Below are 25,155 nucleotides of genomic sequence, written 5' to 3'. Positions count from 1 at the left end.
GGTGGCCAGGGATTGAACCTGGGCTCCCTGCATTGGGAGCGCGGCATCTTAGCCACTGGACCACCAGGGACGTCACCTCCTCACTTTCTGTAGAAGGAAACTGAGGCTCAGAAGTGAAACAACTCAGACTTCCAGGCACCACCTCCTGCCTGGCCGCTCTTGCCCTGCTCCGAGAGAGGCTGTGGCAAATCAGGAGAGGCGGGAGGACAATTTCTGTGTCCGAGGGTTCTGCGCCTCATCCCCGAGCTGTGAGGGGGCTTTCCCTCTTGAGCTGGGAGCCTCAGCATGCCCCCTCCCAAGCTCTGATTGTGGTAAGGACTGTGGAATCTGAGACAGAGAACAACAGGCCCCCAAGGAGGAAGCTGGGGAGTGAAGAGGATAGCGGAGACATTCGCTAGACAAGTTCAACTGCGGGGACAAGAGGCAACTGAGAAGTTTTGAAGGTGCGGTGCAGAGTGCAGGGGTGGGGAGCGCAGGTGGGTGGCAGTGCTTAGAACATTTCGGGTAAGGGTAAAGAAGCAAGTTGCTAGAGGCCTTTTTCCACCTGCTGCTGCTCTGCGGGGCGGGGCTCGCACCCTCTCTCACTTGGATGGGTCCAATTCCAAGATCCCCAGCTGTGCCTTTGTGTGTGTGTGGGCGGGGTGTTGGGTTGCAGACGTGGGGGACCACTTGTCATTTCAGAGAAATCAGACTTTTTTCTGCCGAGTAGTTCACCCATCAATAAAGACACGACTCCTGTGGTTCACTGTGACCCCCATCTCAGGTGGGGAAACGGTGGCGCAGAGAGGAATTCAGGCCAGAGTCCGGGGGCGGCCCAGCACTCAGGGGTCGCACGGCAGGCTGCCTTCGGGAGCGTGGGCTCCATCCAGCGCACGAAGCAAGAATCCCGGTGCCGCAGCCCCGGGTTCCCGGGGTCCCGGGGTCCCGGGGTCCCGGAGTCCCGGGCCCAAACCACGATCTCTGCCAGCTCGCCCTGCATCGCCCTCCAGTCCTGCGGTTTGCACGCGCCTCGGGAACGGCGCGGGCATGGGGCGGGGCTTCCGTGTTGTTGTTTCTCTGGGGCCCCGCCCCTGAGGGGGGCGCGGACCACGCGGCCGGAGGGCCCGCCTCCCCCCCCCTCCCCTCCCAGCTCGCCCGCCTCTTTGTATCCAACATCCGGGTTTCCCCGCTGGCTCGGCTCCGCGGCCGCGGCTCAGGAGCCATTTTGGACTCGGTTCAGCTCCCCTCCCCCCACCCCTCCCCCCGTTCATGGCCCCTCCGGACTCGGCCCCTGCGCCCCGGGCCCGGGCCCAGCCCCGCCGCGCTATGCCTGAGTCGGGCGCGCCCCGGCCTGCGCCCCGCCGCCGCCCCCCGGCCCCCGCGTCGCCCCGGAGCCCGGGCCGAAGCCTGCGTCGTCCGCAGTGGCCCTGAGCCCGGCCCCGCCGTTCGGCCCTTGGAGCCTGCACGCTGCCCGGGGACGAAGGCTCGGGAAGCGCGCGGGGAACAAGACCGAAGGAAGGAGCGGGAAGGAGAGCGCAGCCGCCGCCGGGCCCTGCGCGCCCCGGGAGCGCCGCGCGGCCCTGCCCGCGGGCTCCGGGTGTCCGCGGGGCGGCGCCGCGGAACATGACGGCGCCCTGGGCGGCCCTCGCCCTCCTCTGGGGATCGCTGTGCGCCGGTAAGAACGGGGCGCGGCGTGGGGGGCGCGGGGCGGCTTCTGGCGCCGTGCGGTGTTTACCAACAAAGGGCGGGCCCGCGGCCTCCTCGCCGCACCACCTGTACCCAGCTTGCATCTCCCGGGGCGGGGGCGGGGACGGGGGGCGCGCGGGGCGCCCTGCTCGCTGATCTTGGGGGGATGATCTTGCCTGTGCGGCGGTCTGCGGGGCTCCGGTTCGCGGAGGCGACCCCAGGTCGGGGTTCAGGCTACACGGGTGCGTGGAACCGAGGGAGAGTGAGAGAAAATCCCAAGCATGAGGAAGGTGGCCAAGCGGGGCGGGCAGATCTAATACGGGGGTAGCGGGATTGTAGGTGCAGCAGCGGCTGGGGGCAGGATTGCTTGACCCTCAGAGCCACTAGGTGTAGCGAAGCGACGCGGGTCGTTTCACACAGCCCGGAGGAGTGCCTTGCACCCCATCCCACCAGCGTCTGCGTGGTGTTCCCCCGGAGGCGCGCCGTTGGCGCCAGCTCCTACCTGCGCCCGCTTTCCCTGCGGCGCCCCGGGACGCGAGGTGCGGCCACCCCGAGGGACTGCTTTGTTTTGGCCTCCTGGGAGGGGAGGTGGGGCGAGAAGACAAACCAACAGGTCCCTATTCATTCTGGCCTCCGGGAAGCACGTGGCGGGGGTGGGTGACCCTCGCGGCCAGCGCTCGGCTCGCGTGCGGGTGTTTGAGGGTGTGTGGTTGCGGGTGTATAAACGCGGAGTTCCGCTGGGAGACCGCTTTTCCCCCAGGCCGAAGCACTGATTTTCCTCTTCTAGCGGTGCTGGGACGCGCCCTACTCCAGTGTGCGCGCAGGGACGGGCTCCGCGCTCGGCTCCGGACGGCTCCGGGCAGCCCTGGGAAGCGTGGGGAGCCGCGCATTAAAGCTCCAGGGAGCAGCCCGGGGCGGTCTCAGAGGCCGATGTGCGACAGCCCGGGAGCCTGGTCCTGCGCGTCTTTGTTCCCAGCCCCCATTACACATGCAGCGCGGGTCCCCAGCCGCCCGCGGTGGCAGCAGCGTAGAGTCTGGGAAACCCGCGAAGGGCGGGGCCGGGCGTGCAGGGGCGGGGCTGGGATCCCCCGGCTGCTGCGTGGGTGGGGAACGCGCATCTCCATCTCATCCCCACTCGCGCTCTACGCGCTTCCTTTGCAGTGTAGCATGGTTTAGCTGTCTGCACCGAAGGCAAGTGAGTTCTCCGAGTGGGGCTTTGGAGCTGCGTAGCCTGAGTGCAGCGACCAGAGGACAGAGACCCCTTATTGGTACCTGGGCACAATATGGAAGGGGTGTCATGGGTCTTTTGGAGCTATTTCCTGTGTCGTAGATGCAGAGAGTTGGTGGTGTTGAACCTGTTCCTTTCTCTGCCTTTTAAGTGCTGCTTTGAGGTGCTTTTCCCCAAGAATGAGATCTCTGAAGTGAAAGGAAGGCGTTGGCCTCTAGAGGGAAGGGCTGCAGCCAGACGACTTACTAGGCACGCAGCAGCTCACCTGATTGTCTCTGGATCCCTCCTGGAGGTGCTGGGCTTTTCCAAGACCATGTCTGCAGAGGGGGCCTCCTCCCAGGACAAGGACAGCCTCAGACCAAAACGCTCTCCCTAATTATCTCCGTCTGGCTCGGCCAGTCTCAGGTCCCTCCCTGATTATGCGGGGCAGGGTGGGATTGGGCCCCTGGAAGGACTGTATTTCCCTCCTCTTCCCTGGCTTGGGCAGTGCTCAGCAGTGCACCTTGCAACGTGGGGCAGCCAGAGTTAGGACAGAGTCCACCAACCTGTGTTCCTGCCCTGGAGGAAAGTGGGGGTCACTGGGTGTTTCTAGTGGTGACACCAGCCAGTCCTTTGGTGGCCACTGCCCTGACTTGTGAAGAACTATGGGAAGACCCTCGACAGGCCCAGGTGGGAGCAGAGCTGGCCCTCCTGTTCCTTTGACTTCCTTGATACCCTTCCTTCAAGTTCCTGGCTTGCTGTTTAGAAGTACCCACACCCCCTGCAGCACACAGTGCCCTGGTAGAAGGAAGATCTAGAACAGCACTGTCCAACAGAAATATAGTGTGAACCACACATATAACTTTAAATTTTTCTGGTAGTTATGTTAATAAAAGGAAAAAGAAACAGGTGTGTCTCAGTCTCCTTGGGCTGATTGTGTGACTTAAACAACAACTTATTTTCTCACAGTCTGGAGACTGGAAGTCTGAGGTCAGTGTGCCAGCATGGTCAGGTTTTGGTGAGGGTCCTCTTCCTGGCTTGCAGATGGCTGCCTTCTCACTGCATCCTCACATGGGCTTACCTGGTGCTTGGGGTGGGGAGGTGGGGGGATTGTGGGGGGGTTTTCCCTCTTCCACTAACCCCATCATGTGGGCTCCACCCTCATGAACCAGTCTAACCCTTTGCAAAGGCCCCGTCTCCAAATACCATCACATTGGGCATTAGGGTTTCAACGTACGAATTTTGAGGGGACGCATTCAGTCCGTGACAAGGTCAAATTAACTTTAATGGTATATTTTATTTAACCTAATGTATATAAAATAATCATTTCAACTTGTAATCAATATTAAAACAGACATTCTCCATTTTTTGTACTGTCATAAAAATCCACTGTGTATTTCATACTTACAGAACATCTCAATTCAGACTTTGCACATTTCAGATGCTCAGTAGTCTCATTTGGCTAGTGGCTACCGTATTGGATGGTGCAGGCCTAAAAGAAAAGGCAGAGTTGATGCTGCAGTAATGGTACAGGGTACTTGTTACAAGATCAGTGTTAGTTAGTTTTGCACGTCTTCTGTATTCTGTGCCTGGCCCAGTGTCCTTGGGAAACAAGTCATTTGGCTCTTGCCTTGCAGTGGATATCCGGACACACATCTGTGTATCCCGCAAGAACTCCTGACATCTGTCTCTGTACTTGGGGTTTAGATCAGGGCCTGTGGGTTGGAGAGTGTTCTGAGTGAAATATCAGGAGCCACTGGCTGGGGAGGAGGACCTGATTCCTGTCTGTCACACTGGGAAGTGCAGGCCTTGACTGCTCCAAGCTGTCGTCATAGGCGGGCTTCTCTCTGACCCAGAGATACTGTCCATTTCCTCAGGGGAGAAGTGTGTGTGGAATGAGTGAAGTGACCCTCAGGCCCAGTGTAGTGGTAGGTGTCACGGACACGGACCACAGAGTCATGGGCTGTTGGTGCCCTTCCCCAGGGAAGGGTGTCCTCTGCTACCTGTCCTTGTACCTGCTAAGAATTCCAGACTCTGCTCTGGCTGGCTGGCTGGGCTACCCTTTGGGAGGAGTGGGCACCCTCCTCAGCTCTTAGAGATGCTTCCAAGGTAGATGATGTAAGAAACTCACCCAGACTCCCTGGCTCTCCACCTGGGTGAAGACATAAGATCTGGAACCCCATGGCCTCCCACAGCTTGGGTGGGCTGCTGTGGTGCACTACTCTGCAGGGTCTTTCTGGGCATCTCAATTCCCAAATAGCACCTGGACTTCCCCTGGCACTTCGCCTAAGGAACTTCCTTTCTAGGGAGCCCAGTGAAGAGTGCCCATCCTACACCATGGGCCCCTTTGAGAATCTGATGAAAGCTGTGGACCCTTCCCCCCCAGAAAATAAATGCAAATAAGAAAGAGAACCCATGTGAGAGTATGCGCATACTTTGTGGACACTCACTGTTTGTACTGATACCAGCTAATTATGGCCCCCTGGATTGGACTCCGTGAAGGCCTGTCTGCCCTGGTTGCCCTGCCCATTGTATCAGTCCTAGCCGGGGGCTGTGCACTGGGCAAGTTCCCACACTGCTGCCTCCACCTACCCTGTTCTAGCCACTGGGCATGACTTCTCCTTTACTTCTGCCTTTTGTGACCCTGCCCAGTGTTCACATGCCAGCCCTGATCCACCCCCCACCCCCCATCCCCGCCCCTTCCTTCAGGAAGCCCTCCCTTGAGTGTCTGTGTATTCCTACCTGGGAGCTTAGGGTAGTGCAAGTGAGGACCGAGAGACATCAGGTCAGAGTTTAGATCTACTTGCAGATACTGGCCTGTTACCAGGGCCTGGGATCTGGGGGCTTAGGTCGGGGGGAGCTGGTCTGGGGAATACTTTTGAGAATGACACTGGGTAGACAGCCCTCAGGCAGGATCCTGGCTGGCTAGACCTCATTCTAGAGCAGCGTTTCTCAGCCTTGACACTGTTGACAATTTGGACCCCATGATTCTTTGTTGTGTGTGTGTGTGGGGGGGGGGGTGGAGGGCATCTTGTGCATTGTAGGATGTTTAGCAGTATCCCTTGGCCTCTACCCGCTAAATGCTAGTAGCACTTCCAATCGCGAAAACCGAAAATGCTCTGAGTGGAGGGGGCACACATCACCTGATTGAGAACCTGATCTAGAATGTTCTCATGCCTTTGAAGGGACAGAGAGTTGTGGGCGGTGGGGTTAATGGCTAATACCACCCCCCGCCGCACACACACCCCCCCCATCGGATTCAGGATGGGAGGTTGGATCCTCAAAAGCCTAGGAGATTCCTGCTTCAGCCTCAGGGTTTGGTTCGAACTCGTGGTTCGGGAGTCCTGGCCACCGAGGAGAGAATCCTGGCGTCCTTGAGTTTTCTCAGAAGTGGTTCGGGTTTCAGGGAGGCGGCGATTGTGGGTGGCCGGGCAGCCTGCCTGCCGCCCCCGCCCACCACCCTGACCGCGCCGCCAGGTTCGCAGCGCGCCTCGCCCGAGGGCCCGGGGCCTCTGCGCCGCGCGGCGCCCCTGTGCGCGCACCTGGCAGCCGACGCGGGCCTAGCGGAGCGCCGGGCATGCCCTCCCCGGCGAGCCCAGCAAGCGGGCTGGCCGCCGGGCGCCCTGGGGAGGCGGCGGCGCCGCCCTGGGCCTGGAGCTCCGAGCCCGTGGACCCTGGGGCGGGGGCGCCGCCTCTCCCCAAAGGTACGGGTGCGCGGCTCCACCCTGGCCGGGGGGAGGTGCGGTAGACTGCACGGCCGGAGTGCGGTAGACTGCACGGCCGGAGACGGGACTGCGCCCGCACCGCGCGGGCCCAGACCCGGGGGTTGATCTCTACCGGCGCCTGTTGGTTGTGCTTGGCAGGCTGGCAGCCCCTGTTCGTCCTCCGCTCCTCCCCCCACCTACTCGTGGCTCGGCTGGGGAGCTTATGGGGTCTCCTCTCTGATCTTGAACTCGGCAAAACACAGCTTGCTGAACTGGCAACGTATTACAGACGCTTCTTAGGGTAGGAGGAAGCATTCCCAAAAGCTTCAGTTTCCAAGTTCTCCATGTCGCTGGTGTGTGAAGTGCTTATTTTAAAGGTTTTTTGTTTGTTTGTTTGTTTGTTTGTTTGCTGGGGTTGAGACTCTGCTTCCATCTCTTTTGGAGTCTTTCCAAAGTGGACTTTGTTGCCATCTCAGGATTCTTTATTTTTTTCCCCTTCCCTTCCATTCTGTCACCTGTTCTTTGTTCCGGAATAGACACCCACCCCCTTGTTTGGGGCTTCCTTTTCGGCCTTTCTCCACCAGACTCAGAGGCCTGCCATTCCAGCCCCAGAGGTGCCTGGTCCTTGAGGTCCTGGCGGTGCTGCTTCTGGATGCCTAGGTTGTTGGGTGGGGGCGGGGATGGGGGAGAGTAGAGGCTGCTGCCCTCTTCTGAGTCTGTTTTTAAAGTTTCTCAGTGCTGTTTTTGTCTGAGACAATGGTAGGTACTGGAAACCGACTGGTAACGCAGGCTGAGATTGTTTGGGGGTCAGCTGTGCCTCCCCTGGCCCAGGATCAGTCATGGCTTCCCGCATTTGGACAGCCCCGTGCCTGGCCCTGGTTATCCCAGTCTGGCTGTACACATACATGTGCTTTTTTCGAACTCTCTCAGGGACTGGCAGCCCTAGCTGGGTGTTTTCATTCATGGGCACGTGATTGCTGGGACTGGGGGTTGGAAAGGAAGCCTGCCCCAGTGGGCGCATGTGACTCCTCCTCCCAGGGGCCTTCTAGGGGCTGGGCCTGCCTCTCAGTGGGACTTCTCCTCTGCCTGGTTTCTGGGCTGGAGCTGAGGCGTTCTGTGAGGTGAGCGCATGTTCTTGTTTGCAAACGTTTCTCTGCCGACTATTTCAGTTCCACTCTGACAACCAAGGAGGCTAAAATTAGTTCTGGGGAAGGAAAAGGAAGGCTGCTTGGAAACCCAAGCCCTTGGCTGGAGGATGGAGGAGGCTGCTTCCTGGGGCTTGGGCCCAGCATTTCGGAAGATGTGACCAGACAGCTGTTGTCTGTCCATCTGAGGAGAGGGAGGGGCCCCTGCTTACCTCCTAGACCTGAACCAGTGAAAACAGGAGGCTGACTTGGAAGCTGACGCTCTTGAGTGTTGATGCCAGGATGTTTTTTCCTTCTGGCTTGCATAGTGATGCGCAGTGTTTTTAGGTATGAGGACAATGCCTCTTAACGTCCAGTGTCATTGACAACCCTCCTTCCCCCTTCCTCCTCATTGATTCAGAAAGCATGCATGAGTTCTCAGAGCCTTGGGCTGGCAATCATGGGTTAAGAAACCCTTACTTTATATCCTGTTTGGGAATTTCCTTCTTACCCAAGTTTTACATTCCCTTCAGGTGCTCACAAGCCAGGCAGACCAGGGCCTTCCTTGGAACTGCTGGCTTGGGTGGGAGTGGGAGTGGGAGTTAGAGGAGAGCCCTGTGGTCCAGGCCTCATAAGTAGAGCCCTTTGTGCCCTGAGGGCAGAGGGGATCAGGGTTCATCTGCTGCTGGGGCTTAGAAAATAGAGGGTCAGAAAAGTTAGGTGAATTCTGGTTTCCCTTCCCACCTGGCTGGCCCCTCCTGTGAACCCGCTACCTGAGAGTGGGTCCTGCAGGACTACGTGGGGGAGGAGAGCCAGGGCAGTGCGGTCCTGTCTCCCCTACCCTGAAAAACCCCTCCCACGTCTGCCCTCATCCAGGGGTCTCCTGGTTAGCCACCCTGGCATATAGTTGAGTGGTGGTCACATTGGCCATAACTTCTTTTCCCATTTAAAATTTTATTAATTTTTAGTTTTACAAGTAATACATATGGATTCAGTTGCAGAAATTTAGATATTACAGATAAAACCGGGGTCTCTTTTACCAGCCTGGTCCGCCGTCTGAGTCCTCCAGAAGTGAGCCTTCTCAGGTTGATGGATAGCTTCTAGACGTTTGACATATGTATCTATAGAAGTACTTAGAGAAATAAAGCTTTTTTTTTTTTTAACTTAAAATGGTATTACTCTTTTTCAAACATTTAACTGAAATATAAAATATGTATAGGATAGCGTAATTATCATAAGTGACAGCTTGAGGAATTTTCACAAACTGAATATGCTGATGTAATCAGCATCCAGATCGAGAATCAGAAATTTACCGGCCTCTCCCCAAGCAAGCCCTCTCTTGCTCCATTCCAGTCTCTACCCCTAAACCCCTAAGGGTAACCAGTATCCCAGCTTCTAACAGCATACGTTATTTTGGCCTGTCATTGTGCTTTAAATGAATGAAACGTTACAGGATGAACTGCTTTATGTCCATCTTTTGCTCACCATGTTTTGTGACTTGCATCCGTGTTGTCACGTGTCATGGCCTTTTTCTTTTAGCTGTGCCGTGCGGCATGTGGGATCTTAGTTTCCCCAACCAGATGTTGAACCCATGAACCCTGCATTGGAAGCTCAGAGTCTTAACCACTGGACTGCCAGGGAAGTCCCTGTCATGGCTTTTTAAACTCAGAGATCTGTTCTGGCAATCTTTTTAATGTATATGGATCTACCTCAGTCTTTTTATTTATTTATTTACTTTTACTTATTTATTTTTGGCCGTGTTGGGTCGTCATCGCTGCGCTTGGACTTTCTCTAGTTGCGGCGAGCGGGGGCTAATCTTCGTTGCGGTGCACGGGCTTCTCATTGCCGTGGCTTCTCTTGTTGCGGAGCACGGGCTCTAGGCGCGTGGGCTTCAGTAGTTGTGGCACGCTGGCTTCAGTAGTTGTGGCTCGCGGGCTCTAGAGCGCAGGCTCAGTAGTTGTGGCACATGGGCTTAGTTGCTCCGTGGCATGTGGGATCTTCCCGGACCAGGGCTCGAACCCGTGTCCCCTGCATTGGCAGGTGGATTCTTAACCACTGCGCCACCAGGGAAGCCCCAGGACATGTGTATTTTAAATTTTGATAGATATCGAGAAACGATTATACATGGTTATACTGTGTCGTGGTGGTGGTGGTGATGGTGGTGGTGTGTGTGTCCTGCGTAATGTTAGATTATAGAGGTTGGAAGTAGCCCACCTGATGAAGGGTGCCCGGACAGGGAGGGTGCTCACTTCCACTGACCTGGTATCTGAGGAGCACCAGAGAGGCTGCTTCCCATGTCTGAGGCTCCTGGTTACTGTGCCGACAAAGGGGAGGTGGCAGTGGACTAGCCAGGATATGGTCTGGGTTTGGGGTGGGTGTGCATGTGTGTGTCTGTGTGTGCTCACTAGCTAGGCTCCATGCTGCCTCCACCTCTCAGAGAGACTGAGGCTCTTGCTGAAGGTTGTGGGGAGCAGGGCTATACTGGTGCACCCTGTGTGTTTGACAAGCTCTGGGCATGGAAGGATCCTGATGTCACGTGTGATGATAATGGTGGTAGGAGGTATGGGAGAAACTTGTAAAAGAATTATTTTAGAGTCTGGTGAGGGGCTTTTCACACCAGAAAGGGTTCTAGTGAGCTTCAGTTCCTGGCTGAGCATGTGCCTTGTTCCCTTGCACGATCTTCTGCCTTGACTGGCTGAAGAATTAAAGAAGACAATTTGAGATGACTTGTTCTCCAAAGCCCCTGCTTTCCTAGTCCCTTCTTCAGCGTGCTCTCTACTCTTTCACTACTATTTTACTGGGATTCCTTGTGTAAGCCCACATGTCAGGCCCTGCTCGTGGAGTTAGGTGGAAGTGGGTTAATGGTACTGTTTCCAGTGTAAGTGATGTCCCAGTCAGCTTTCCCACATTGTACAGGTGATGTGCACTGTCTGTGTATTAATCGGCTTAGGCTTCTATACCATGGAATACCACGGACTGGGTGGCTTAAACAACAGAAATTAGTTTTCACAGTTCTGGAGGCTTGAAGTCCAAGACCAAGGTGCTGTCAGGATTGGTTCTTGGTGAGTCCTTTCTCCTTGGCTTGCAGACAGCTGCCTTCTTGCTGTGTCCTCACACAGCCTTCTCTCTGGGTGTGTACACTCCCGGTGTCTCTTCTTCTTATAAGGACATCAGTCTTGTTAGGTTAGGGCCCCACCCATGTGGCCTTAATTGACGTTAATTGCCTCTTTAGAGACCTTATTTCCTAGGACAGTCACATCGGCGGTTATGAATTTTGGAGGGGGACACAATTCAGTTCATAAGAGTCTGAAGTAATAAAGTTGGTTGAAAGTGAATTTTCCTCTTGAATTACACTTTGGAATGGAAGTTACTTTTTTCAGGACTCTGCTTTGGGGTCAGTGTTCTTCTCGATGAACACTTTCTATGGGCAGTCTTATCTCTACACTGGTATCTCAGTTGTTGTGTTTGTGTAGAGGTATCCCCTTTGGGTATTATATATGGTCCTGAAAATATATCTAAAACCTGGGTTAAAAGTCGATATGGAGATTTCCTCTTTTGATGATCAGGACCAACGCTCTTTCTGAAAGCACCTGAAAAGATGGACAAACTGAGAAAACATCTCTGGTTGAAAGCATTGTACAGCTATCTCTCAATGCTGAGACCTACCAGGCCAGAATATGTGTGAGAACAGAGGCCTTGGGTGGTGACTTTTACATTTGAGTCTGTTTTCAGTTCCATACGGGCAGCTGAGAAGCTGAGCCTTGCATTTGATAGCCTTGGGCTAGGAAGACAGGAATTGGAGTTCTAAAGAGAGGGTGGGTATAGTGAGCCCCTCTTTTTGGGTTGGGACCCCAAAGATGTAGAGGTGAGGGGGAGCCAAAAGAAGACAAACTCTAAAGTGGGATGAAGATGTTAGATGGTGGAAATCATGTTGCTTCTCAGCTTTCTCCACAGCCAGGTTAGGAGTCTGTGTGATCAGTGACCACTTGTGTATATTTGCTTTCCAACTTCAGAACTTCATTTCTGTGGTGCTTTCCCGTTCTTTTTGTCCTTATGGGTTTATGCCTTAAAAACCTTTTCTTTGCTGTGGTTTTAGTGGGGTTACAGGAGAGAGCAAAAATAACATTTGTGTATAATCCTTGCCCTTTACCTGGAAGCTCTCTCACCACTGTCCTTCAGGAATGATTGGCCCTGGAGAAAGGCAAGTGTTTCAGAGAATGGCCCTGGACCCACACCTTGTTCCGTGGATGGTGCCAAGGAATCGTTTACACAGTTCGAGATTGGAAGTGACTTGAGGTGACTTAGCTTGATTCCTTGTTCCTAGGCTGATAGAGCTCCTTTCATCACCCTTGGAGATTGCTCCTGAACTTCCATTTCTGGCAATAATAATGAACAAAACAGCTGAAAAACCTCTTCATACAAGACACATAGAAATGCTGGATAAAGTATAACAAATATCCTTTTTAAATGTATATGCATGATTGCATGTATAACAAAGTAAGGGACAAGCAAGAGTGGGCTGGAAGCTAGAGCTGTACCACTTCACTGGTTAAAGCTGCTTTTTCCTGGGGGACTTTGCCTCTCTCCATAATTTAGAGATGTGGGTTTAGTAGCAGTGTGTGAGGCACGGGATATAAGATGTGGAATTGAGACTGAGGCTCTCACATGATAAGACTTGCACAGCGTTATTCATTCAGTGAAAGTATGGACTAGAGGGAACATTCTTTTGCTGATAAAGGGAATAGATAATAAAACTGTTGGTTGGTGGGGGATGGGTAGTTTCACTTGAGAATTTGTAACCATAGATCTGTGCTTCCATGAGCTTGGAGTTGGAGTTTATACAATCTGTGTTTCCTGGGAGTTGAGTAATTAAAGTGATTCCAGATTGGTAATGTCCTAGAGAATTTGGCAGAAACAAAAATATAAATTATCTCTGGAAGTTTGCCCCCTCAAACTTGGCTTCACTTTTTATTCCCACAGAAAAGGCCCCCACTGAACACAAGCTCTGTATCCAAAAACAGAATCCAAAATTCCAAAACACACAGGGAAACAAGATACCATGAGTGAAATCATCAAAAGTAACAAGTGGCAGAAATAGATGTTCAGGAAGTTAAATTATGGAATTAGAAGTGAGGGATTTGGAAGTATGACAAAGAACAGAAGTATCAAAATTGACCAAGAAGGTTTTTTTAAAAATAAAACTTCTAGGGACTTCCCTGGTGGCACAGTGGATAGGAATCTGCCTGCCAGTGCAGGGGACCTGGGTTCGATCCCTATCTGGGAAGATCCCACATTCCGTGGAGCAACTAAGCCTGTGAGCCACAACTACTGAGCCTGCGTGCCACAACTACTGAAGCCTGCATGCCCTAGAGCCTGTGCTCCGCAGCAAGAGAAGCCACCACAGTGAGAAGCCTGCACACTGCAAAGAAGAGTAGCCCCCACTCGCCACAACTAGAGAAAGCCCACGTGCAGAAGTGGAGACCCAATGCAGCCAGGAAAAAAAAAATAGAACTTCTAGAAATAAAAAAATAGATTAATTGAATTTATAAATTAAATAGAAGAACTAAACAGCAGATTAGACCCAGCTAAAGAGAAAATTAATGAATTGGAAGTTAGACCTGTGGAATTATCTGTAATGGTGCTTAGACACAGAATTGAAAAAATATGAAAGCAGAGTTAAGAGACTGGGAATGGTCTGATACTTGTAATAGGAATTTCAGAATCATAGAATAGGGAGATGCAATATTCAAATTGATAAAAGCCAAGAATTTTTCAGAATTGGTGAAAGACATGAGTCATCAGATTAAAAGCAGATTCTTCCAAGGAGTACAAAGAAATTTAAACATGGACTTAGACACATAGCTTATAGTGAAACTTCAGGAAGCAGATCTAAGAAAGCAGCCAGGGCTTCCCTGGTGGCGCAGTGGTTAAGAATCCGCCTGCCAATACAGGGGATACGGGTTCGAGCCCTGCTCTGGGAAGATCCCGCATGCTGCGGAGCAACTAAGCCCGTGCGCTACACCTACTGAGCCTGCACTCTAGAGCCCACGAGCCACAACTACCGAAGGCCACGCGCCTAGAGCCCGTGCTCCGCAACAAGAGAAGCCACTGCAATGAGAATCCCGCGCACCACAACGAAGAGTAGACCCCGCTCGCCGCAATTAGAGAAAAGCCCGTGAGCAGCAACGAATACCCAACGCAGCCAAAAATAAAATAAAATAAATAAATTTATAAAAAAAAAAAAAGAGAGAGAGAGCAGCCAGAGGGAAAAGACAGAATATGTACAAAGTTAAACTAATAGTAGACGTTTCAGCAATAATGGTGGAAGCCAGAAGACAGTGGAATAATATTTTCAAAATGCTGAGAGAAAATAACTCAACCTAAAAGTTTATGTTCTTCTAAACTGTCAGTGAGGAAAAAGAACAAACTAACATTTTCAGAAAGATGAACAAAGGCTTCTGTACCAAAAGATCTTTACTGAAGGAAGATGTTCTTCAGGAAGGACAGTGGTCCTAGAAGGAAGAGTGGAGATCTTCCTTCTAAGAAGGGTGAGCAGACAAGCTGGAGAATGTATGGACTAATAAGAAAATGCTGGGCTTCCCTGGTGGTGCAGTGGTTAAGAATCCGCCTGCCAATGCAGGGGACACGGGTTCGAGCCCTGGTCTGGGAAGATCCCACATGCCACAGAGCAACTAAGCCCTTGCGCCACAACTACTGAGCCTGCACTCTAGAGCCCGCGAGCCACAACTACTGAGCCTGTGTGCCACAACTACTGAAGCCCGCACGCCTAGAGCCCGTGCTCTGCAACAAGAGAAGCCACCGCAATGAGAAGCCCGCGCACTGCAACGAAGAGTAGACCCCGCTCACTGCAACCAGAGAAAAGCCTGCTCGCAGCAACAAAGACCCAATGCAGCCAAGAATAAAGTTAAATTAAATTAAAAAAAAAAAAAGAAAATGCTGACTTTATAAAACACAACTAATATCTGCTTTGGGATGCGGATAAGAAGAACAACTGATTAAATGTGGAACACAGATATTATGTTAAACTAATTTAATGTAAGTTGGAAGGAGGTAATTGGAGTTAGAACAATTAAGTTCCAATGAGGGATGGAAGAGATGTTGATTAACTTCAGGCTTTTAGCATAAATGTACATATTAAAACTTAAAGGCTAGCTTATAATAGGATAGAAATAGGGTGCATTACTTCCAGACCAGAAGTGGCTGAAATAATGGAATTTAAAAAGATAATCCAAGGTGGTAGCAGTAGAGAAAAAACAAATTTAAACATACTGGTAATCATAAGTGTAACAGGAGTCAATTCTAGGATCAAAGACAGTGTTAGATTGAGTTGGGATAAAAAAAGATACAGATTTCAAATAAAAGTTGGAAAAAGATAAACTGGGAAAATACTACAAGAAATGTCATATAGCTATGTTAGTGTCACATAAAGTAGACTTTCTGGCAAAGAGCAAACAAATAAATGAAGGGGGTTACTATGTAGTACAAAAAGTTTTATTGGAATATGTAAAAAATTTCTATAACCCAAAGGAAAAGCAGCCCAGCAGAAAAATGGGAATGGATGCGAACAGGCAGTTCTCAGAAGGGGCTGATGAACACAAGCATGATCGTTCTCACAAGCAGTCAGGAAATGTGGATCAAAACCATGATGTACGATTTCACCCTGACCAGGTGCGCACATATCAGGGGCTGACGGTGTGGCTCAGTGGGGCTGGAGTCTGTTGGGCACATAAATTGGTGCATCCACTTGGGAGAACAGTGTGACTGTATCCAGTGAGTTGGAGATGCTCATCCTTATGTCCCATATCTCTAACGTGTGGCTGTATTCCCTAGAGAAATGCACGCTCATGAGCACCAGAAAACAGGCAAAGGAGGATTCGGGAGGGTTCACAGTGGCGGTGCTTAAGTCAGCAAGTGTTGTAAATGACCTAAAGGTCCAACAGGAGGATGGACACTTAGGTTGTGGTCAGGCCATGCAGCGGACTGTTCTGTAGCACTGAGAATAAAGGTCGCAGAGCATGTAAAGGGCATGTACTCTAGAGCCAGGCTGCCTGGTTTCAAAACCTGGTTTTGACACCTAACAAGGAACTTGGGTAGAGTTATCGTCTTGTGTGAAAGAAGTTCAAAGATAAACGTAGGCGCGTTTAGGATTCTTTTCTGCCTCTTGTATGTATGTGCCGTTCCACCGTTGCATGCCCACACACACACGTGTGTGTGTGTGTGTGTGTCTGTCTGTCTGTCTCGTGCTCTAGCCCTCCCCTTCGCCCACCCCCTCACCTCCATTTCGGTTCCCTTGATCCCCCCCGCACGGGCCATCCTCACGGGTCGTGGGAAGATGGTGAAGATGGTCCTGCGTGGATCGGGGGAGGTGGAGTCATAAACGTGGATACAGACACTGTGGCAGGGAGCCCTCGCCTTCAGGACCCTTGGCTCCTCTGGAGGAACCTGCGGGCACAGCAGGTGCTCAGCTGACGGCAGGACCCCCTGAGGGGGCAGGGCTAGGGGAGCCTGAAGCAGGGCCTCCCGGGAAGAAAGCCTGGCCACTGTGTGTGTGGGGGGGGCTGCCCCTCCTCTCTGGGCAGACCTGGAGGCTGGACCATGAGGGAGAAGGCTGGGCTCGCCTTGCGTGGCCACGTCTCGGGCGTGGCGGCTCCTGGGGGGGGTGCGCTGGAGCAAGGGGCCTGAGGTGGATGTGGTGGTGGCTGGCATTGCATTCTCACCACTCTACAGTGTAGGTGGGCTGCGCCCACAGGGAGGCGGGGGCTGCCGAGGGGCCTCCAGGAGCCAGGGGCAGGGTGCAGTGGCCCGCTGGCTACTGGGGTCCGCGCTACCTCTGGGAGATGTTGGCTGAGCTAGATGCACCCCAAGGCCAGAGCTCGGGGGACCCCAGGGGAGGCGTGGCCCCTCTAGCTCCAAACCCTCCCACCAAGGCTCTGCCTCACCTCTTCATCCCTCTTCCTCTCCCCGCTGGATTTTCCCCTTGTCTCCCCAGTGCAAGTCGGGTACATCCGGAGTCAGCTGGCCTGGGAAATAGACCTCAAGTGTCAAAGCCCATCATTTAGGTTCATCCCGCTCCTGGAATGTGGGTGCTGAGTGGAATCTGCATGTGTTCTTTCTTTTGGTGGTGGTGCGTGTCCAGGAGCGGGGTTTCTCTGTTCTGCCTGGACTGGGGGCTAGGGGAGCCCTGGGGGCATCTTTCTGCCGAGGGGTAGGCCCCTTGGAACGTAAGGACGGCCTGCTGGGGACACTGACGCTGGTAGACCTGGTTCCTTCAGAGGCTGCCGGTTGGGCTGGCTGGTGCTCAGGGTAGAGTGAGCCCCTCGCCCCGGCGTGTGGGGGGAGGGTCCCCACAGGGCTCTGAGGCAGCGCGTGAGAGGGGGCACAGCTTCCTCGCCTGCCGGGATGGGCGAGTGGGCTGGGGTCGGGGAGCCTCCTCTGCAGGGGGCCCTGGCTCTGTGAGTGTGGGCAGGAACCCTGTGTCTGTTAAAAGGCGGAGGTGGCCTTGTGGTTGGAGTGTTGCCAGAGGCTATAAATAGCTGAGTGTGTGCAGAAGCGGAGTGCCAGGGAGGAGGGGGAATCCCTCTCCAGCTGGCAGCAGAGGCTGGGTGTGGTGAGGGGGGGCATGGAGTCTCCCAGTCTCCCCTGGTCCCCCTGGGGCTCTGAATGCAAAGCTCTTGCAGGTTGGGTGTGCACACTCCCAGCCTGACAGGGCAGGGGGCTTGTGCTGTGACGAAATGGCATAGGCAGCAGGGGGGATCAGGCTCGAATATAACAGCGAACGTGCCAGGCATTGTGCTAACCAGCGTTAAAATGCATTAACTCATCTCGCTCTTGGAACAGCCAAGGAAGTAGGTTCTGTTATCATCCCCTTTTCATGAGTGGGGAAATGGAGGCACGGGGTGGCTGGATCACTTGCCAGTAAGCATCAGAACCAGGACTTGAATGGGGTCAAGGGCGCCTTTTGTTTTCAGTTGGTCTGTAGGAGGATCTTGTCAGGTGGGGGTCCAGTGTCATCCTGAACCCTTGGGTTCTACCTGGAGCCTTGAGATTTGGACTTCCCAGCCCTGACCACCTGGGTCCTGGCCACACGGTAGTGGCCAGAGGGGTCTCTGCCTGATCAGCAGCTTGGAGAGAGGAGCTGGGCCAGCCTTGGGCCATTCCTGATGTCTGGTGGCCTCTCTTGTTCGGGCTCCTTGCCTTATACAGGGGGTGGGGGCTTGTTGTCTGAGCGGAGATGGAAGCTCCCCTGAGGACCCTAGGGCTTGGGCTGCAGGCTGAGGCCATCCCTTCTGTTTTCCCCTCTCTTCAGAATCCTGCTGTAGCCAGGAGATAGCTCTGTCCTTCTGTCTGACCGTTGGTCCTTCCTTCCTTCCATACATCCATCCTTCTATCTGGTCTGTGTCTGGAACTGGTTCTAGCACTCAAGACAGTCAAGGCTTCTGCAGTTAAAGCATCAGCTTTGCAGTCCTGTGGGGGAAGCCTGACATTTAAAAAGCAGTTGTCAAGCACATTTGTAATGATTTGTCTCTTTCTTTCTTTTTTTTTTTTTTAAATTATGTCTTTTTCTTATTTTTGGCTGTGTTGGGTCTTCGTTGCTGCGTGTGGGCTCTCTCTAGCTGCGGCGACCAGGGGCCACTCTTCGTTGTGCTACACGGGCTTCTCATCACGGTGGTCTCTCCCGTTGGGGAGCATGGTCTCCAGGTGCACAGGCTTCAGCAGTTGTGGCACGCAGGCTCAGCAGTTGTGGCTCGCAGCTCTACAGTGTAGGCTCAGTAGTTGTGGCGCATGGGCTTAGTTACTCAGCGGCATGTGGGATCTTCCCAGACCAGGGATCGAACCCGTGTCCCCTGCATTGGCAGGCGGATTCCCAACCACTGCGCCACCAGGGAAGTCCCTGTTTTGTTTCTTACATGAGTGTTCGTTATGTTATCTTCTCTGGGGAGTTATCTTTGGTTACATTATTTTTATACTTTTTGAATGTCTGAAATAATCCTTTAGGCAATTAGTCAAGGGCGATAAATTAGGTAATGGAGGAAGCACAAAGGCCTGTGGAAGTAGAGAGAGAAGAGCCAAAATATAAAGGAGAAAGTTGGGAGCATCTTGCAGCCAGAGGTGGTAACTTGTGCTAAGCCCAGAAGCCCAGCTTGGGGGTCTGCCCCACAGGTCAAGTCTCCCGGGACCCCCACTGAAATTGCTGCTGTGGATGCAGTGGGTCCCCTGTGCCCTCTGGACTGGGGGCTTTGAGAGCACAGCCACCGAATGCTGCTGCAGGTGGGCAGGAGCCTGTGGGCATTGTCAGCACCAGCCTAGGCCCTGCCACTGGTGCTCACTTAGCCTTTGGTCTCCGAGATCCACCCCATCCTCTCAGCCCTGCCTCTCACTAGTGGAGCTGCTCTGAGACAAGGCAGAGACAGCGGCAGGAAGCTGCCCTCCTATTTTCTCAGACGTGGTCCCTGAGGTCTGCATCAGAACCACCCGAGACAGAGGGGGATGGTTAAAAACATAGATCCAGGGACTTCCCTAGTGGCGCAGTGGTTAAGACTCTGCGCTCCCAATGCAGGGGGCCTGGGTTTGATCCTTGGTCAGGGAACTAGATCCCACATGCATGCCGCAACTAAGAGTTCTCATGCCACAGCTAAGGAGCCTGCCTGCCGCAACTAAGACCTGGTGCAACCAAATAAATAAATTAAATGAATAAAATTTAAAAAAAAACAAAAAATAAAAAATGTAGATCCTGCCCCCACTCCAAATGGATGGGTCTGGGCAGGGCCCAGGAATATGCATTCTTTAAACAAATTTATTTGATTGGGCGGGGTCTTAGTTGCGGCAGGCAGGCTCCTTAGTTGCAGCACGTGGGCTCCTTAGTTGTGGCATGTGAACTCTTGGTTGCGGCATGCATGTGGGATCTGGTTCCCTGACCAGGGATCGAACCAGGTCCCCCTGCACTGGGAGCACGGAGTCTCAGCCACTGCGCCACCAGGGACATCCCAGGGATGTGCATTTTTAGCACCACCCTCCCGCCCCACCCGGACGACACAGTGATTCTGACCGTGCCCTGGGGTTTTGAGGGCCCCTCCATTCATTGCTGCTGCTGCAGGGAAGCAGCCCCCCTCCCACCCAGGAGCCCCCCACTGTGCATCTGGCTGTCAGTCTGGCACCCTGCCTCCCTCGTGGGCCTGGGGCTACTCGGCAGCAGCTCTCTCCCCTGGGCACAGGTTCCGGGCGCGGCGAGGCCGAGACGCGGGAGTGCATCTACTACAACGCCAACTGGGAGCTGGAGCGCACCAACCAGAGCGGCCTGGAGCGCTGCGAGGGCGAGCAGGACAAGCGGCTGCACTGCTACGCCTCCTGGCGCAACAGCTCAGGCACCATCGAGCTCGTCAAGAAGGGCTGCTGGCTGGATGATTTCAACTGCTACGACAGGTGCCAGTGCCGCTGGGGCTGGGTGTCTGGAGCCAAGGCGGGGACATACGGGCTCTCGTGGCAGCCTGGGCTAGCAGGGGTGGTGCTGGGTCCCTGCCCCTGTTGCGAGGTCCCCAGGAGGGCTCTGGGTGCACGTCCACCTTCTGTTGTCCCTCCTGACCCTGGGTCCCGCTTTAGGGGAAGTGGGCTCACGCTCTCCCCCCGCCCCCTGCCTGGTTCCCTGTGGGGGTTCTCTGTGGGGAGGGGTTTGGCTGGGCTGCCCCAGGGAGTCTGTCCCTCACCTGAGGAGCGGATGGGAAACTGTTCCTCCAGGCAGGAGTGCGTGGCCACCGAGGAGAACCCCCAGGTGTACTTCTGCTGCTGTGAAGGCAACTTCTGCAACGAGCGCTTCACCCACCTGCCCGAGGCGGGCGGCCCGGAAGGTGAGGGGGGGGAGCGATGTGGGCCGGCCTTGGCCCCCCGCCGACCGCTCGGCTCCTCCGTGGGGTGGGGATTAGCCGCAGGGCTCTCTGGTCTGGCCCTGGAGGTGTGCGGGTAGGCGGGCTGTGTGACGCCGGGCTCCGTGTGTCCCCCAGTCACGTACGAGCCACCCCCGACAGCCCCTACCCTGCTCACTGTGCTGGCCTACTCGCTGCTGCCCATCGGGGGCCTCTCCCTCATTGTCCTGCTGGCCTTCTGGATGTACCGGCATCGCAAGCCCCCCTATGGCCACGTGGACATCCATGAGGTGAGATGGGGCTGGCTTGGGGCCGGGCAGGGTAGAGGTGGGGAGGCCAGGGCAGATCCTCTTAAGCCCTCGATCCCCCCAGGACCCTGGACCTCCACCCCCATCCCCTCTGGTGGGCCTGAAGCCACTGCAGCTGCTGGAGATCAAGGCTCGGGGGCGCTTTGGCTGTGTTTGGAAGGCACAGCTCATGAACGACTTTGTGGCTGTCAAGATCTTCCCACTCCAGGTGCGTGTGTGCCTGCGGGGCCCAAGCTCTCTGCCCCAGGGCAGTCCACGTCTTGTACAGCTGGGATGAGAGAGGAGTGGGCCCCATTGGGGGTGGTGACGTTCACCGTGGGCCTAGGGGCGGGCTTTGCAAAACTTTGATTTGCAAAACCTCAATCCAGTCTGGTTTTCAGGGTTTTGTTTTGACGTCGGGTTCTGCTTAGAGGCCCTAGACACCAGGCTACCCCGAGCAGTTGCCTGGGACACTTGGCAAAGCCAGGCCTGCTCTGCTTCTCACTGGTGGGTGGTCCTGGGCTCCTCACTTCTGTCTCTGGACCTCAGTGGCCCCTTTTGTAAATCAGGTGCTGGCCTTAGTGATCTCAGGGGTCACTGTTGGTCTGTGGTCCTGGGCCCGGCTCAGTCCTGCTCCACCTCCCTTACGGGGGCTGAGGTTGGGGGTAGTGGGAAGCTGCAGGGTGGCGTGGCTGCGGTGGGGTTCAGCCGCATCCCTGCCTCAGGACAAGCAGTCGTGGCAGAGTGAACGGGAGATCTTCAGCACACCTGGCATGAAGCATGAGAATCTGCTGCAGTTCATTGCCGCTGAGAAGCGAGGTTCAAACCTGGAGGTGGAGCTGTGGCTCATCACGGCCTTCCACGACAAGGTGAGCCACACCCTGTGGACCCTGCTCCCACGGGAGGTGACCGTGGGCCCCACTGGCCTTCCCCCGAGGTCACCCTTCATGGGTGTGGACATGAGGGTCTGCAATAAGAACCCCTCGCCCTGGGATCAGTTCTTACGAATGGGAGTAGTGACTTCATGATTATCACTCTCTGATGACACCCCCTTCCCAACCCCTCCTGGCCTCATGAATTCCAGCATCCCGGGGTTGGGGGTGGGAAGCCCAGCCAGTGGTCCATGGAGATGGCCCTCCCGGGGCTGGGCTGGATCCTGTCCTCCTGTGCCAAGTCTGTCTGTTCCCTCTAGGGCTCCCTCACGGATTACCTCAAGGGGAACATCATTACATGGAATGAACTGTGTCACGTGGCAGAGACAATGTCAAGAGGCCTCTCATACCTACACGAGGACGTGCCCTGGTGCCGTGGCGAGGGCCACAAACCGTCTATTGCCCACAGGTACCTGGGTTAGCAGTTGCCCTCTCTGCGCTTGACCTGGAGCTGCAGAGAGGGTTGGAGGGTGAGAGCAGGGCCTGGGGGTCGCAGTTTCATAAACGTGGTTAGCTGCTCTGTGGTGTGTCAGGGGCAACCGCACAAAACCCTGTGCCCACCTGACTCTTCCCCTGCCTTCTGCCCGCGTCCCCTGCAGGCTGTGGCCTCGCAAGTCAGTTCTCTGGTGCCCTCCAGTGGCCGCAGGAGGCAGTGCCGACTGCTGACTAACTTTGGAGAGTTGGTTTAGCAGGTCTCAAACTTTTTGGTTAGGATCCCTTTACACTCTTGTGGGTTATGTCTGTTGATATTTGCTGTATTAGAGCACACACATTCCATTAACTGTCAGAGTGATGACGTGTGTGTGTATCCTCTGGAAAACTCTATACTCTTGGGAGAATGAGCTTAAAAAAAGTCAAATAACGGATTATTATGAAAAGAATGCTGACCTTGCAGATCCCCTGAAACAGTCTCGGGGATTCACTGGGGTCCTCGGACGGCGCTTTGAGAGCCACTGTGCTACCTTCTCATCACAGTGGCAGGCACTGCTCTAAGCACTTAGAAACACCAAGTCGTTTCAGCCTCATTACTGCCCTGCGAGATAGGTACTGTTTTTCCCTGCCCCTCTTACAGGTGAAGGAACAGTGGCGCAGAGAAGTAGACCTAGTGTAGAGTGGTTCTGTGGCTGTGAGGGAGGGAGTGAGCCTCGAATTCCAGGGTTCAAAGCTGAAGGGCCCCGATGGTAATAACATGAATGACATAGGAGGTTGACTGTATGAAATTGCCATTGTTGTAGGTCAAAAACGGTTGAATGTCGACTCTTCCGTATGGTTCCACCTAACGGTAGTGCATAGTAAGTGTGCCAGGGGTGGCCCTAAACATTCGTGCATCGGTTTAGCCCTCACGGCAAGGCTGAGACAAGCGCGGGGAGACTGAGGACCTGCTAGGGAGGGGCCGGGCCAAACACGGCCTCAGCACCCACGCCGCCGCTCCCGTAGCGGCTCGAGCCTCGGGGGCCTGCTCAGAACCCAGGCCAGTTCACTGAAACTTCTCTTTTCACTCACATCCCAAATAGTGTAAATTCTTCCCAGAAAACTCGCATCCCTGGCTGCTATGCGCCCTCCTCAAGCCCTCTGAGAACGTGAGGGCTGGCCTTCGATGCTGGGCACCGGGCTGGGGTCAGTGCTGCAGCTCTGGCGGGAGTGCAGTTCTGGATTCTCACACCAGTGGAGGGAGGGTCCTAAAGCTGCCTGCCCGTGTGGCTTCATGGAACTCCACCCTGGCGCAGACCCTGCTCCCCACGGGTGGGATGGCCTGGCCTGGGGTCTCTGGGAGTCAAGGTGGGAGGCCAGGAGCAGGGTCAGTTGGACCACATGTTCGACTCTGTCTCAGTCCACTGTCTCCGCAGGGACTTTAAGAGCAAGAATGTATTGCTGAAGAGTGACCTCACGGCCGTGCTGGCTGACTTCGGCCTGGCTGTTCGGTTTGAGCCAGGGAAACCTCCGGGGGACACTCATGGGCAGGTGACGAGCCTCAGGGGGTGCAAGACATGGGGGCACAGGGCTTTCGTTTCACCAGTGGGGAGAGCGAGGCCTGGAGGGTGGCGTGCTTTCCCGGGCCAGCCAGTGAGAAACAGATTTCCTTTCTTCTTTCAGTTGTAATTATTAAACAAGATAAAAATAAGATAAATAAGAGTATACTAAGAATCCAAACCAGAAACCTAGAAAAGGTAACCTAAGGTTTAGCCTAAGCAAATCATCCTAAAACAACGGCTATTACTATTTTTAAGTATTCTCCCCCTTTTGCTTTTGGCGTGCGTCTCAGTGAAGTACACATCATCTGTGTAGCCCCTCGTGGTGCTGATGGAGGCAGCAGTTCATGGTAGATTACTGCTGTCTCGAATGACACTTTACAGTAGTCATTACTTCATGACCCCGGGGCCCCCCCGGGGATGTGGTGCGTCTGGGACGGCCGTCATTGTTGATGGCCCTGCTGTGCACACGGCTGTAGCTCCTGTGTCCAGCTGTGCGTGCATTTGTGCGTGGTCGGTGACCGCAGACCCTCCCCTGTCCCCGTGCAGGTGGGCACACGGCGGTACATGGCCCCTGAGGTGCTTGAGGGAGCCATCAACTTCCAGAGAGACGCCTTTTTGCGCATCGACATGTACGCCATGGGCCTGGTGCTGTGGGAGCTCGTGTCCCGCTGCAAAGCTGCCGATGGTGAGCGGGACGGGAGCCCTGAGCATTCTGGGTGTGGGGGTGGGGTGGGGCTGGGCGCTAGGGTGACCCCGCCGGGCTCTCTCTCCGCCCCCAGGACCTGTGGACGAGTACATGCTGCCTTTTGAGGAAGAGATTGGCCAGCACCCGTCACTGGAGGAGCTGCAGGAGGTGGTCGTGCACAAGAAGATGCGGCCTGCCATCAAGGATCACTGGCTGAAACACCCGGTGAGGGGTCTGGGGGGCAGAGAGGGCAGCCCCTCGCGTGTGTGGCAGGGTCAGAGAGGGGGCTCAGGCAGCGGGACAGCCCCTCCGCCCCTGCCTGGCCAGAGGCCACCTAGTGCAGTGCCTCCCTTCCACCAGGGGAGCGTCTGGGGAGGTTAGTGCTTTGCCGGGAGGCAGCTCTGGTTTTGGCCGCAGAGAGCGATGGGGCCTGACAGCTCCGTCAGAGCCCTGGTTGCCCCCGTGAAGCACTGGTGCAGTGGAGCCCACTGGCCCTGGGCCTGACGCATGTGGGTTGGAATCCTGGATCTGCCGGTCAGTAGCTGGGTGACTTCCGGCAAATTGCTTTATTTCTCTGAGCCTTTGTCTCCTCAGGGTAGTAGTAGATTGAAGGAGTTACTGTACGTCACCGGGCAGGACACCTATCACATAAGTGCTTAATATGGCTTAGCTCTGTGGCATCTGGGCCCCTCCAGTCTGG

The 25,155-nt window shown here is 54.6% G+C and overlaps 1 protein-coding gene across 1 annotated transcript; it reads left to right on the top strand.

Moving 5' to 3' along the window:
* The first annotated feature begins 1,602 nt into the window (after positions 1-1,602).
* On the top strand, positions 1,603-24,959 carry ACVR2B (activin A receptor type 2B). Its single transcript, XM_068557556.1, is given in 12 exon segments — positions 1,603-1,654; positions 19,934-20,141; positions 20,454-20,563; positions 20,717-20,868; positions 20,951-21,094; positions 21,591-21,734; positions 22,058-22,206; positions 23,645-23,759; positions 24,317-24,455; positions 24,550-24,730; positions 24,732-24,937; positions 24,940-24,959. Coding segments are annotated over 12 exon segments (1,620 nt in total).
* Positions 24,960-25,155: the final 196 nt, after the last annotated feature.

Source organism: Eschrichtius robustus, chromosome 12, assembly GCF_028021215.1.
Source record: "Eschrichtius robustus isolate mEscRob2 chromosome 12, mEscRob2.pri, whole genome shotgun sequence".
Taxonomy (NCBI): Eukaryota; Metazoa; Chordata; class Mammalia; order Artiodactyla; family Eschrichtiidae; genus Eschrichtius; species Eschrichtius robustus.
Note: the sequence above shows the minus strand (reverse complement) of the source record. Positions and strands in the feature narration are given on the sequence as shown.